Below are 13,797 nucleotides of genomic sequence, written 5' to 3'. Positions count from 1 at the left end.
CCACACCCAGAGGAGGCAGGAGGATGAGGAGGGCTGGCAGGGGCACAGGACTGTCCCCCCACACCCCCCCCGGCTGTGCCTCGTGCCAGCATGGTGCTCAGCAGCCACACACTGTCCAGGTGAGAGAAGAGGCAGCCATCCAAGATGCTGAACTGGGAAGAGTTTCCATGGCAACCCAGCCAGGGAGACCCCCCCCCCCCACATACATCGGAGCTGGGGCTGAAGGAGCAGGGAGAGCAGTGCCTGCGGAAGGCACAGGGTGCGCAGCGATGGGCGCACAGCGATGGGTGATGGGTGCGGCAGGGCACAGCAGGGCAGCCGTGCGCTGGGCCATTCTTGCACACCCCGGGCAGGGAAGCTGCGAGCACCGCTGGGGGGCTGGCAGGCAGGGCCACGGGCAGCAGCAACAGCTTTTCCACCCAAAACACAGTCTAGGCTGTGACGGGAAGGGAGTCCTTGTATTTCTGGCGGATCCCAAAGGTTTATGACAGTGCTTATAAACCCCAGACTGGAATAGCCTGCTTGGGGGCAGTACTGACAGCAAATCTGAAACATCACTCCATGTCCTTTAACCCTGGGCAAGATGTAGATTCCTAATCTGGGAATTTAAGGCATTTTTCTACATCCCAGCTAGCACAGCAACCTCTTTTTTTACTCGGCCACTCCCCAAAACTGATGATCTGAAGCGAGAACATCTAATCAGCGCTACAGAAAGTGCTTATTTCCGGCACGTGTCTTACCCTCACACAGAAGGCTGCTCAAAGAAAGACAAAGGGTGTATTAAAAGGAATTTTGAATAAAGCTTCGAGACAAGAGCCTTGATCAAACCCCACACGTCACATGCAGAAGTCGCACAGAGAAAAACCCCCACCAGGCTGAAGCAAAGAGGCTTCAGACAGCAGGTTAAGGAGTGTCTGCGAGAGGGAGGGGAACAACCCACACTCAAAGGCAGGATCAGCCCCCCCAGGAGGGCAGGAGCAGCCTGTCCAAGACAGGGTGTCTTTTTAATTTACAGCTAACAGGCTCGCTCCACAAATTAGCATGCACAAAGCTGTAGAAGCGTTTGGTATTCAGAAAGCATCAGCCTGATACAAACCCATTCGCTGCTGCTGCAGCAGCTGCCACCAGCGACAGCGAGCTGTGCTGCCAGGCAGGCTGTGGAGTGTTTTTTCACCCACGAGGACGAAGTGAGGAACACATTCAGGCATCTCCAAAACCCCGTGGCCAGGTGGACCTGCATCTCCCTAGGTTGAGCCAGCGCTGCCTGGCCAGGAGGCACCCAGAGGCCCTGCTGCCCGTGGCTGCAGGAGTTTCCCCTGTGGGGAACATCAGCTTTCCTCCACGAGACCTCACCCGAGTCAGGCAAACACACCGCAGGGATGTGTGGCCTCAGGAAAGGAGCTGGGCTCAGGCTGCGTGCAGGGACTGAGGGACGGCAACACCCACAAGCAGCTCAATCCTTACTCATCTCTTGAAATAAAACAGATTTTATCCCCAAGCTGTTTGCCCACACAAACACTGCTCCCTGCCCCCAAGATCCCAAACTCCCCTGGGTGTTGGAGGAAGTCAAACATCCAGTCACTTGTTGCAATAAATAATTTATTTGGGCACTGACCACAGAAACTATTTTCGTAAGCCAGAGAACAGACATAACAGATTGTCAGTCTCAAGTCATAGAAAGCTCTGAACATTGAAGAAGGCACTTGAGGATCAAACCTGACACAGAACAGAGCTGGCCAAACTCTGCCCGGAGCTGCTCTGGGATATTAAATCCTGTCTCCACAGGGAACCACAACTGTTTCTTGGGAGAGCTCAACCCCCTCCAGCCTAACCAAGCTCCTGTTCCACGCACACGTGGTGCAAATCTACATAGGGAGGCCCAGCAGCCTACAGAGCAGAGCAGACCCAAATACAAACTGCGCTGGTTACTCTTGGATGGCACAAGAAACAAGGCAATCCTCCTCCTGGGGCTCTTCTGTGCCAGCAACCGGCCTTGAACCAACTGATCATCTCAGAAAAGAGTCCCCAGCAGCCCCGGTCTCCAAACCGTGACTCCGCTATCCGTAGGGACAGCAGCCCAGGGCTGGAGTCTGAGCCAAGGCAGACGGCTCACGTCTCACGTAAATGTAGAAAGCAGAATTAGCCCAAGAAAACCCCAGGACCAGCCACACAATACAACCCCCCCAAAGCGTTCCAGGAATGTTTCCTCTCAGAGATCTCTGGGCTGTGGCACCGATAGGGGCTGAGCTCATTTTGTCAACAGTATTTTTAGACCCTGGCTCAGGGGAGAATCTGTTGATATAAACAAGTGTGATGGCGAGCACCAGCCCTCGAAAGAGAAAGAGCAATGACTGAATGAAGGAGGAAGAGAGAGAAAGGATCTTTATTTCCCTTCACGTCACCAAGAATCCAGGTCTGGACTCTCCTTTGCTGGAGGAAGGAAACATGCTCTTGAAAGGTGTTCTTCCAGGAGTCTGATCCAGCTGCCAGGAATGGCCCAAGCCAGCAGGGTTGTGAAGGAAGAAAAAAATAACAGAGGCAGTTTATCAAAGTGTCCCTTCTCCCCTCACCCACCTTCCCCAGAAGCGTCCAGATTAACACACATTAGATCCCGGTATTCCCAAAGTGGCAGCAACGTCAGGGCTGTCTGAGCCAAGCAAGTCAGTCCAAGGGCTGTTCTTTCTCTTCCTTAGCACGCCGGTTGTTCCGCCGCTCCATCCTCTTCTGCAGTTTCTTCTTCAGCTGCAGCTGCTTTTTCCTCTGCAGTGTCTGCTGGAGCTTCTCGCGGCATTGCTTGTTTTTCTTCTTGATCTTTGCTAGCTCTGCCTTCCTTTTTGCTTCCAGATCTGGATCCTGCAACGGCAAATGTCAGGACACGCGACATGCCCAGGGACAGCGCCACCCCCTTTGCCCTTCCAAGCCCCTTTGCCTTCCTACCCAGTCACAGGCTAGAAAAGTCAGAGGCTGCTCCAATGCACTTTTTAATACCTTTTAGTCACCCTTTCAGATAAAATTTCACCACCCTGAAGGGGAGTGAGCAGACACACCACAGCAGTGAGGGAGAAACTGCCCTTCTTCTTCCACGCTGACAGCATTACACCAGCTACTAATCAAAATAGTTCATATAGCAGCAGCTCTCACCTTTCCTTCAAGGATCATTTGTTTCCGCTTATTTATTTCTTTCCTCTCATCAAAATCCATTCCTTCCAGTTCCTGTCAAAGGAAAAATACAGCAGAGCACTGTGTGTGACACATAGAAAAGACAGCTCTGGAGGGTTGGAGGAACCTCCCAGCACACACATTTTCGGTAGCTTGCAGGCCTTCCCCCAAAAGTACCCACCTCAACACGCAGCAGCATAAAAATGCTGTGAAAACGTGCAATAATAGAGCAAACTTAGGGAAAGTAACTAAACCAACTCTCCATACACACATATCCAAGCGCTTCCAGCAGAAAGAGGAACACAAATTCTTACTTATATGCTCAAGAGCAAATCTGCACGTCCAGAGCCGCATGTTAGACTGCGACAAATCTCCTGCTTACATGCAGCTGCGCAGGATCTCCAGTGCTCTCAGCAAAGGCGCTTCACACTTGCACACTTACGATTTCACATTCCCTCCTGGTGACGTTCACTTGGGTGAGGATGTCAAGCACAAACTGCTCCTCCACAGAGTACTCCTGCAGCTTCAGTTCTAAATCAGGGTGAGACATTTGCAGACCATGGTTGCTTACAAAATCAAGGGGTGGGTTCTCAACTAGTAAAAAACCTAATATCTTTCCAATGATTATCAGTGGAATTGTTGTCATATGCTATGATCGCTCCGATTTCTTCAGCCTACAACAAAGGATTAAATCCTCCCCGGTGTCTACAACTGCCCATACCACAAGAGGTTGCATTTATTAGGTCTACTTCCTAAAAAAATAGGAAGCCTGAACCTATGCAAGGCAACCTGTTATTTTTGTCCCCATCCGCACAGGCAATACCAAAGGCAGTAAGGAAGAAGCTGGCCGCTTTTATAAAAGGTTAGAGAAAGCTCATCAGGCGGTTTCTCCTCCACTTGAAATAGCAGGAGGAGAAAGATGTTGATGCCTGGCACACTCAGGAGCAAAATCAAAGCTGATGGAGGTTCAAGTGCTCCTGCTCTGCTCCAAGCCTTAGCCACGCAGGGAAGAGAAACCTTTACGCCGATGATCTCGAGCCTAACATTCTGCACTGATGAAATCAGTGCCGCCAGTAGCACAAGCACCAAGGAGCATCTACGATCCCCCATTTTAGTGGCACTTACTGATTTCTTCCTCAATAGCATGGACGAGGTGGATGTCATACTGTGTCACCAGTGTAATAGCTATTCCTTTGCGACCTGGATGATGAAAAAACAGCGATACATGAATCTTGACAAGCAGAGCGAGAGGAAGCCTAACCCACACCAAATTCCATCCGTCCCCATGAGTCAGCCTAGCACAGTATAGGGTCAGGGTGCTCAGAGGGGTCTTTAATTGCTCTGAAAATTCAGATAACCATTGGCGCAGATCAGACACAAGTCAGCGTGAGCCATCGGCCCAATCTGAAGGTGGGATGCTGAGCCAGAGATCCCAGTATATCTGGTACTGACTGGGAAGGCTGCGCTGCAGCTGCCTCGCACCCACTCAGGGCTCAGCCCCAACACTGGGATCCCAGTTTTAGCCAGCCAAAAAAATCGGATTCCCCTGCTCACCTGCACGGGCTGTCCGGCCAACCCGGTGAATGTAGATTTTCGGCAGGCCAGGAGTGTTGTGATTGATGACGACTTGTACTGCAGGAATGTCCAAACCTCTGGAATGCAGGGAAAAGGAACAGCAGCTGAGAAAGGCTGATTTAATAGAGGCAGTTTAAATTCTTGTCCTCTACTTTCTCCGAGAGCCCCGTATGTTAACAAATATCATCCTTACTGGCTCAGGCTGGTTCTAGGACAAACTCCCTCCTCGTGCAACTCCCCAACAGCCAAAAAACACAACGCTGCCTTTCCCCCTGCAGGTCCCCCCTAGATCCGGGAAACACATTAAGCCACAGAGAAATGATTCTGCTAGAACAGCCCCCTTCCCTGCTGCAGCAAAACAAGCCGGGATCAGAGCTACCCCCCACACAAACAGGCTCCGAAGCACAGCTCAGGGATGGTCTACAACAGGACTGAACAACCCTGTCCTACTCAAGCAGGGGGAATTTAAAGCTCACCCTCCTGCTAAATCCTAATCCTATCCCTAAATCCCACCCTAATCTCCACAGTGGTTCTGGTGTTTAGAAAGCAGGCTTAAGAGGTGTGGCAACAAAAACCACATTTTTCCCTTACCTGGCAGCAACGTCAGTGGCAATGAGAATCTTGAAGATGCTGGACTTGAACTTTGCTAAAGCTGCAAATCGTTGCCGCTGTAAAGAGAAAAGGCTGTATGAGGGATGTGGCGATGTGGACAGATGCCTGGCTCAGGGATGCAGCTGGAAGCATCCATCTCCCAGATCTGCCCATCACTCACCTGTTTCATCATGGAATGCAAAGCTACAGAAGGAAAGCTGTATCTCCTGAGCATCATGTTCAAGACCTGGCAGTCCCTTGAAGGGAAAAAAAGTAAATTACCAGAAACTAACAGGGAAATGTAAAGCTGATGGGTGAGGACAGAGCTGGGGTTTCTCGGGAAGCCCTCACACTACAATTCCCACAATGCAGTTAGTTCTAGAATGCTCTGACAGGAGTAGGGAACAGGACACCCGCTCACCCCAGAGAAAGCGACTGGATTCCCACTTGCACTCGGGGGAATGTCACCAGCTCCAGGGCTCAATCCCGGTCACCTGAACCACCGAAGGGAGGGAGCAGCACAGCGCTGTCTCCTCAACAGCGCCATTTCCCCCCTCGCTTTTCCAATATCTATCAGCAGGAGGAAAGGAAGATGCAGGGAGGTCAAGCACCTCAACCTTCTAGCGTGCTAGATTTTTAGGAGGCCCTTCATCCCCAGACCGCTCCAAGGAAAAGGTGTTTCTCTACCAAACTTCAGAACAGACTAAGGAAGCAAATACCATCCTAGACTAACATCCCATTCAGTCCAAATCGGATCTGAACTAGAAACATAAAGACACGTGTACGTTAGGAGCAATCGGGAGGAACAATGTCACTCACTTGCAGGTTTTAGTAAAGATAATAATAGACCAGTCTTCATGCTCATCCTGGAAAGTCTGGATTAAATGGACTAGGTACGCGTCCTTGACCGCTTCAGGTACAAGCAAGTAGCGCTGGTCCAACTCATCCACCGTCCGCACCCTGTCGGGAGGGGAAGGTGAAGCACCAGTTGGTGGTTGAAGATAGAACATAAGGGAGATGAAAGGCAGTAAGGAGACAAGGTAACGAAGTGGAAACGGGATTCTTCATCCGCTCAGTAGAGTGGGTGGAGACTTACTCGGACACAGCCTCCCAGAAGAATGGTCTGTTCGCAGCCAGGCTCTTCAGCTCGTTCAGCGTATCAGTCAGCGTGGCGCTGAACAGCAACGTTTGTCTGCGCGCTGGAACGGCCTCCAGAATCACCTCCAAGTCTGCCGTGAAGTCAGCACAGCCCTGCTCCAACAGCCGGTCAGCTTCATCCAAAACCTAGGCACAGTCAAAAATACTGAGCTCATCTGCATGCATACCTAAAAATCTTAAAAGTATTAAAATTTTAAAAAATAAAACTGTCTTACCAAGAACTTTAGCTTTTTAAGACTGAAAGTGTTGGAGCTGCGGAGGTGATCCGCCAGCCTGCCAGGTGTAGCGATGACAACGTGGGGTTTACGAGAGAGCTCCAGCGCCTGCGCCACCATGTCTGCAACGAGGACCACAGAGCCGAGGAATATTCGACACTGACCTTAAAATCATTTAGTCTGTAAAGCATTGCTCTCTTACTCCCACCAGCCTCCGCTGCCTCGGGCACTGGGGAACAGCTCCTCAGTGTGAAGAAAACAAACCGTGTGGAAAGAGAACCTCCCCGGGTGCCCTGCTCTGTCCCAGCCCTGCCATACCAGGGCTGGAGTGGGAGGCCGGAGGCTCCGAGCCCTGTGCAGCAGCACTCACCCAGGCCGCCCACCACCACGCAGTCCTTCAGGCCGAGGGGCTTCCCCAGGACGCGGAACTGCTCGGCGATCTGGTATGCCAGTTCCCTGCCGGGGAGGAGACAACTGCAGCAGGGCAGACGGCGGCGGCGGGGCCTCCCGGGGCCGGCTCAGCCGCTCAGCGCCCTCCCGGGGCTGCTCGGTACCTGGTGGGTGTCAGCACCAGGCAAAAGATGCCGTAGGGGTCCTCAGAGAGCACCTGCAGCACGGGCAGCACGAAGGCCGCCGTCTTCCCGCTGCCCGTCTTGGCGCAGCCCAGGCAATCGCGACCTGCGGGGGAAGAGAGGAGGCCGGGGCCCGTGAGCGGGCGCGGGGGGCGACGGCGGGCGGCGGCGGGCGCGGGAGGGCCCGGGCACTCACCCTGCAGCACGGCCGGGATGCAGGCGGCCTGCACGGGTGTGGGCCGGCTCAGCCCCACCTGCCGTGCCTGCTCCGCTAGCCACGGCGCAAGCCCCAGAGCCCGGAACGCCGCCATGGCCGCGCCGCACGCCGCTTCCTGCCGTACGTCACCAGGAGCGCCCGCCCCCTCATTGGCTACCCCCTGCCGCCCCACCCAGCCTGCCTTGCGCGGCAGGCAGCTTCCGGCGCTCTGCTGACGTCTCTAGCTCCTTGCGTGTCTATTGGCTGGCGCGGGAGGTCGCCATGGAGACGGCGGCTCCCAGCAGCCGCCGCGATTCGGCTGATTCCGGAGACGTGTCTGGGGCGGGGAAATGGCGTCCGGGGCGGGCGCGGGCTCTGCTGGTCAGGGCGGCGATGCCGACGAGCTCTTCGACGTGAAGAATAGCTTCTACATCGGGGCCTATCAGGCCGCCATCAATGAGGCGCAGCGGGTCAAGGTAGGAGCGGTTCGGGGGTAGGCGGCCTCTCCCCGGGCCTCTCCCTGGGCCTCGCCGCCCCGGCGTCTCAAGGCCTGAGCCTGGGGCTCCCCGAGTGCCCTTCGATCCTGGCCGCCACGTCCCGGCCTATCTGGGGGGCCCCCCACCGCCCCGCTCCAGCAGGGGGACGCGGGAGTGGGGGGGAAGCTCCCGTGGGCCCTGAGAGGGTGGGGGCGGGGATCGTTTCCCTGCAGGAGCCTCAGGTGTTGCTGCGGGGTTGGGTTCTGGCTGTACGGATCCCTGCGGGTGAGTCTTATGTTCTGTCATCCCTTCAGCCGTCCACTCCGGAGAAGGAAGTGGAGAGGGATGTGTTCTTATTCCGCGCCTACATTGCCCAGGTGAGTGCTGTGTCTGCAGCAGCACAATCTGACTGCAGGGCTGGTGTCGAGGGGGTCGTGAACGGGAGTCCTGTGAGTACAGCGTTATACAGTTTGGTAATAATTCCCCCTTCAGCACTGGAACGTAATGCGTTCCCTGACCGTGCTGCGATTGTGATCGCAACTCACTGTATGTAGGGTCAGGGTGACCCGGTGAGACCCCTTTGAGAGGTGCTTTATTGTCTTTAAAATGGCACATGGGTAAATAGGCCTCTTTGGGGTTATGCAGTCTGGTCGCATTTTATAGAGTACAATGTGAGACATAAAGTAGAAATCTACTGTTCCTGATGGTGTTGTTCTCACTGTGGTTTTAGGAAGTAAGCGTGTATTTCTTGTGTCCTGAAAAATTAAGTCACAGGGTTTTCTTCACTGTCTTTTACAGAGAAAATATGGTGTTGTCCTGGATGAAATTAAAGCCAATGCTAGTCCTGAGCTCCAGGCAGTGAAGATGTTTGCAGAATATCTTTCAAGTGAGAATCAAAGGTAAGTCTGATAATAAGTTCGAACTCAAGCCCTGGCCTACAGGAAATATGTCTCCATGTGGAAAGTTTCTTGTAGAATTGTGGTCTTTATTGTGGTTTTTTGTGGGTTTGCAGCGAATCTCAAAAAGGCAGAACTGATGGGGAGGAAGGATCTTTTTGTCTTGCGTGGTAATGAAACACTCCCAAATACTCACCCTTGCTCTTCACAGGGATGCAATTGTTGCTGATTTGGACAAGAAAATGGCAAAAAGCGTCGATATAGCCAATACTACTTTCTTGCTGATGGCTGCTTCCATCTATTTCCACGACAAAAATCCTGACGCGGCTCTGCGTACTCTGCATCAAGGGGAGAGCTTGGAATGGTAAGTGTCACTCAGCCTGACATGGTGGAGGTGTGTGCTAGCAAAGCCTCTCTCGTCTGGGGAGAGGTGCCCTAGAAATGCCTGAGGTCTGGCTTATGTCTAAAACCCTTTAAAAACCATTGAGAAACTACTTTGAGGTTTGCTACCTTGGAGTAAATGATTTGGTGCCTGACCTACGATGCCAAGTCTGTTGCTCCCTTGTGAAACCTAAGATCCTGCTTTATCGATTCACGTGCGTTCAGAATCGCTGAGGTGAGCATTAATGTCCCTCAGTGCAGCGAGGGAGCGCTTGGGAGCTGGGAGCAAGTTTCCCCCTGCTGGGGCCTGCACTAGTGGTTCCCTGCAGCAGGGAGGTGGGTCCCTGGGCACTGGCCACTCTCTCTGCTAAGGAGCAGGCTCCCAGGCAAAGCGCAGGGAGCAGTAAAGCCTGCAGTTGTGAAAATCACTTTGCTCTCGTTCCTTGCAGCATGGCCATGATGATACAGATTCTTCTGAAGCTTGACAGGCTTGATCTGGCTCGGTAGGTTTGTGTCGCTTTGCTTCTTGATGGTGTTTTTCTGGGGTGGGTCTTGATAAAGGAATTTTCATCCCCCAGCCTCCCTGGGCGATGCATTTCAACACCTGCAGTGGACAGAACAACTTGTGTGTAGGTGTGGGTGTGCTGCAAAATGTTTTCATTCAAGTGGCAGTAGCTGGGTACAGCTAAAGGAAGAGACTGACCTCTAGGTTTAATCTGACCTTTGATAGGATGTGATTTACTGTGTCCAGTGCTGGGCTCCCCAGTTCGAGAGAGACAGGGGACTGGTGGAGACGGGCCAGCGAAGGGCGATGAAGATGATGAGGGGCTGGAACATCTCTCTGATGAGGAAGGGCTGAGGGAGCTGGGGCTGCTCATCCTGGAGGAGGGAAGGCTGAGAGGGGATCGTATCAATGCATGCAAACACCTTAAGGGCGATGTCGAGAGGACAGGGCCAGGCTCTTCCCAGCGGTGCCCAGCAACAGGACAAGGGGCAACGGGCACAAACTGCAACATGGGAAGTTCCGTCTGAATATGAGGAAAAATGTCTTTGCCATGAGGGTGGCAGAGTGCTGGGACAGGGCTCAGCCAGGCTGTGGGGTCTCCTCTGGAGACATCCAGCCCTGGAGCAGGTGCTGGGCTGGGGGGCTCCAGAGGCCCCTTCCCACCCTGGCCACGCTGAGATGCCATGTGAATTTCTTTAACTTCCCATAGGGAAGTAAACGAGGGAGGTCTTTGACAGATCATTTCAGTAAAGTATTAGGAGGTGTTTGGGCCGTGTTGCCAGCTTGCTGTGGCTGTTGTGCTATAGCGATGAAAGAGCTGAGGGAAGAAACTACAACCTTTTGTGTCTCTCTTAAAGAAGTTGCCTTGTCTTTGTTGTGCGACTCCCGCTTTTGTTTCTGCAGCAAGGAACTTAAGAAAATGCAGGAGCAAGATGAGGATGCGACTCTGACTCAGCTGGCAACTGCCTGGGTGAACCTGGCCGTAGTGAGTATCTTAAATGGGGATCCCTAGGCGGCAACATCTGAGAAACACCACTCCGTGTCTTGTTGCTTGATTGCTTTTCTCCCATCACACTTTCAGAAAAGTATCCATGGTTTTTGTTGGGTTTGGGGTGGGGTTTTTTTTTCCTTCCTTCAAGAACACAGAAAATATTGGTAGCTGGCTTCACAAACTATTTGATTCTTTGGATTGTCAGTCTTTCACCTGTGCTCCTTAGCCTTCAGATCACACAGGGAAGAGCTAAACCCCACTTAAATAATTCACAAAACCTTATAATACAAAATGGAAGGCTGCAGTGTTACTGGCATCCAGAGCTTGCAATTAAACTCCAAGAAAAAAACGTAATTCTCTGCTTAGACCAGACTTTCAGTCTTTTGCAAACATTCACAAGCATGTTTGCAAGTCAGAAACATACACTGTGTGGCAGTCCAGGTAATCAGGTGATTGAAAATAAGTAGTCTCCTAAAATTCAGTGAAGTTCAGGGTTATGCTTGCCAATAACCTGTTACACTGTTAAGAATTCTTTTTTAGCGTTCATTTGGCTTTCTTATGAAATCTCTCGTACAATAGTGTGTGGCTAGATCTTCATTAAGAGCTGAGTTTGCACAAGGGATCCCATCTCTAATTGGTGGAAGCCACTGCATGTAGAACCTGGAACTTTTTGAAAAGCCAGGTGTCCATACCTGCATTTAATTATAAAAATCTCATTTTGTAATCCTTTATTACATCAGGCATCTGAAGTGGTTCTTTTGAAGTGTTTGTTTCTTTTTGAATGGAAGCTTGAACCTTTTGATCATTTAAGTGGTTCTTAATATTTTTTAATTTCTTTCATCTGTGGGCTGACGGTGATCTGGCATGGTACAGGAGATCACACGAATGCCGACAGCTGTCAGCATTTGTTCTTACACGTTTCATACCTGTGCTTTATAACCTGGAAATGAACTTTGTGCGTAGTCCTGCAACCACGGCAAGAATGTACAGGCCTCTTAGCAACGCATAATGAAACTGTGGGTGTTTGTCTTCTCCCTTTGCAGGGTGGCGAGAAGTTGCAGGATGCCTATTACATCTTCCAAGAGATGGCAGACAAATGCTCCTCCACCCTCCTCCTACTTAACGGACAGGCAGCCTGCTACATGGCTATGGGCAAGTGGGACGATGCAGAGGGAGTGCTTCAGGAGGCCTTGGACAAGGTGCTTTCTGGTTTTGCCAGGCAGATTTGCTCTCGGCTGGGGGGGGGGGTGTTATAGAGTAAAACAGCAAAGACTTTCACTGATAAACTTCCTGAAAATACCAGTAATTTGATACGTATCGCTGAGGGTGGTCACTGTTAGCGCCTGCCTTTTCTCCTAGTTGGCCTTTTCCAGTAGAGTGAGCTGTGGGTGTGGGCAGCACTGTCCTGGTTGCTACACTTCAGTCACGGTGGGGGTAGGTCAGCTACATCAGGTGATTGTTCTTGTTTTCAGGACAGTGGCCACCCTGAGACGCTGATCAACTTTGTTGTCCTGTCGCAGCACTTGGGCAAACCACCAGAGGTGAGGCTTGTGTCCTTGTGCTCAGCAAGCGGCAACAATTGACCCCTTCTGCTGCTGAGGACAGGTTGTGTGTTCCTGGTGCAGGTGGCAGCTTTGCTTGGGTTTTGCAGTTTTAAGTGTTCCCATCAGGATTGGCATTAACACAACAGAATAGTTCTGGGGTGCGGGGAGCTCATTTCTTCAATATTCAATAAAGAATTTCTGTAGATACAGGTGAAGACAAGGATATATACTTGAGAGGAAGGCCTGGGCGGAAAAAGGAATCTCTTGAGTTCTGTGTTCAGTTCTCACCGAGTCATTTCTTGAACCTGCTATTTAAGGTCTATTTTTTACGTGGAGGGTATGGACAAGTCTTACTGGTTTTAACTGGGGCTTCTACCATTCAGGACACTGAGAAAATCAGGTCTTTACTCACTGTAAACACACACATTGAAGTGTGGTGTTTTAAACTCTTGGCTTCTCAATAATTAATCTCAATATTTAAAGTTATCTATCTCATCTCATCAGGTTACGAATCGCTATTTGTCACAGCTGAAGGATGCGCATAAAAATCACCCATTCATAAAGGAGTATCAGGCAAAGGTACTAATTGCTTTCTAATATACACTTGAATTTATCATGCTTCATACCCGTGTCTGATGGGGGGAGCGGATTCTTTACCCCTACATGATTGCAGTTCTGAGGGGGCGGGTCCGCATTCTTTCTCCCTTACATCACTTACCAGCAAATTTCCTGCCCCTTGTGGGAGATGTTGGGAAACGAGAGCCAGGTAGTAAACAAAGGGGTCATGCACCAGCACCTGGTAACATCTTGAAAGGATAGCACTGAGATACGGGTTCTGAATCCTTCAGAAGTTTGTTACCATCAGACGTGATGCGTAAATAGAGGAAATGTCCTTCTGAAAGGGAGAACTGAGGGAGGGGGAAAGAAAGGTAGTAGCAAAGGGAAAATGGAACAACTTGCAAAAAACTGAGAACTGATACAGGCAATCTTGCTGCTTAGAATTCCTTTTTTTCCTTTGTGAGCTGTGCTAGTCGTGTTCTCTTCAGCTAACGCAGGTTTTATTCAATTACCAGTAAAGTTCAAGATTTGTTCATTTTGTTTTTGTTCCTGATTTGAAGGAGAATGACTTTGACCGGCTAGCCATGCAGTATGCCCCCAGCGCGTGAGGAGAGGGGAACGAGGCTGCGGACCTGCTCTGTGGTACCTTGGGAATGGGGGTTGATGTGCAAAGCTTCCCTGGTAACATGGAAAAATGCCTTCTGGGGGTCAGTCTGGCTGAGGCAGGGTCTGGCAGTCCAGCAAGCCAGAGCTAAACCTGTATATAACACGTGGCTACTTGAGTTTGGGAGCTGAAAAGCCCGTCTTCCAGCTCGCCTGGGTCCTGAACTCAGTTTAAAATACAGTGCGAATCAATACACAACACTGTACCTTAAACATTCCTAATAAAGCCTTTTCTGGAGCTGTGTGCCCCTTAATTTCTGGAATTGGAGTAATCCCACTGTGGAACTGAGCCCGCTCAGCTGTCCCGAGGGTACAGA

General features: G+C 51.3%; 2 protein-coding genes across 2 annotated transcripts; one reads left to right on the top strand and one right to left on the bottom strand.

Moving 5' to 3' along the window:
* Window positions 1–2,356: 2,356 nt before the first annotated feature.
* DDX49 (DEAD-box helicase 49) lies at window positions 2,357–7,624 on the bottom strand. The gene is made up of 13 exons (XM_056337370.1): window positions 7,467–7,624; window positions 7,253–7,376; window positions 7,069–7,154; window positions 6,699–6,820; window positions 6,422–6,609; window positions 6,145–6,285; window positions 5,507–5,582; window positions 5,326–5,402; window positions 4,714–4,811; window positions 4,285–4,359; window positions 3,602–3,690; window positions 3,142–3,213; window positions 2,357–2,853 (listed from the first exon to the last, which is right to left on the bottom strand). Exons 1-13 carry the CDS (start codon window positions 7,579–7,581, stop codon window positions 2,662–2,664), a joined length of 1,455 nt encoding a protein of 484 aa, XP_056193345.1. The 5' UTR covers window positions 7,582–7,624; the 3' UTR covers window positions 2,357–2,661.
* A 158-nt stretch (window positions 7,625–7,782) lies between these two features.
* Window positions 7,783–13,718, top strand: COPE (COPI coat complex subunit epsilon). The gene is made up of 10 exons (XM_056337426.1): window positions 7,783–7,942; window positions 8,257–8,319; window positions 8,741–8,841; window positions 9,050–9,202; window positions 9,669–9,722; window positions 10,628–10,709; window positions 11,759–11,914; window positions 12,188–12,256; window positions 12,764–12,838; window positions 13,378–13,718. Exons 1-10 carry the CDS (start codon window positions 7,817–7,819, stop codon window positions 13,423–13,425), a joined length of 927 nt encoding a protein of 308 aa, XP_056193401.1. The 5' UTR covers window positions 7,783–7,816; the 3' UTR covers window positions 13,426–13,718.
* The last annotated feature ends 79 nt before the right edge of the window (window positions 13,719–13,797 follow it).

The sequence above is a fragment of the Falco biarmicus genome, chromosome 4 (assembly GCF_023638135.1).
Source record: "Falco biarmicus isolate bFalBia1 chromosome 4, bFalBia1.pri, whole genome shotgun sequence".
Classification (NCBI taxonomy): Eukaryota; Metazoa; Chordata; class Aves; order Falconiformes; family Falconidae; genus Falco; species Falco biarmicus.
Note: the sequence above shows the minus strand (reverse complement) of the source record. Positions and strands in the feature narration are given on the sequence as shown.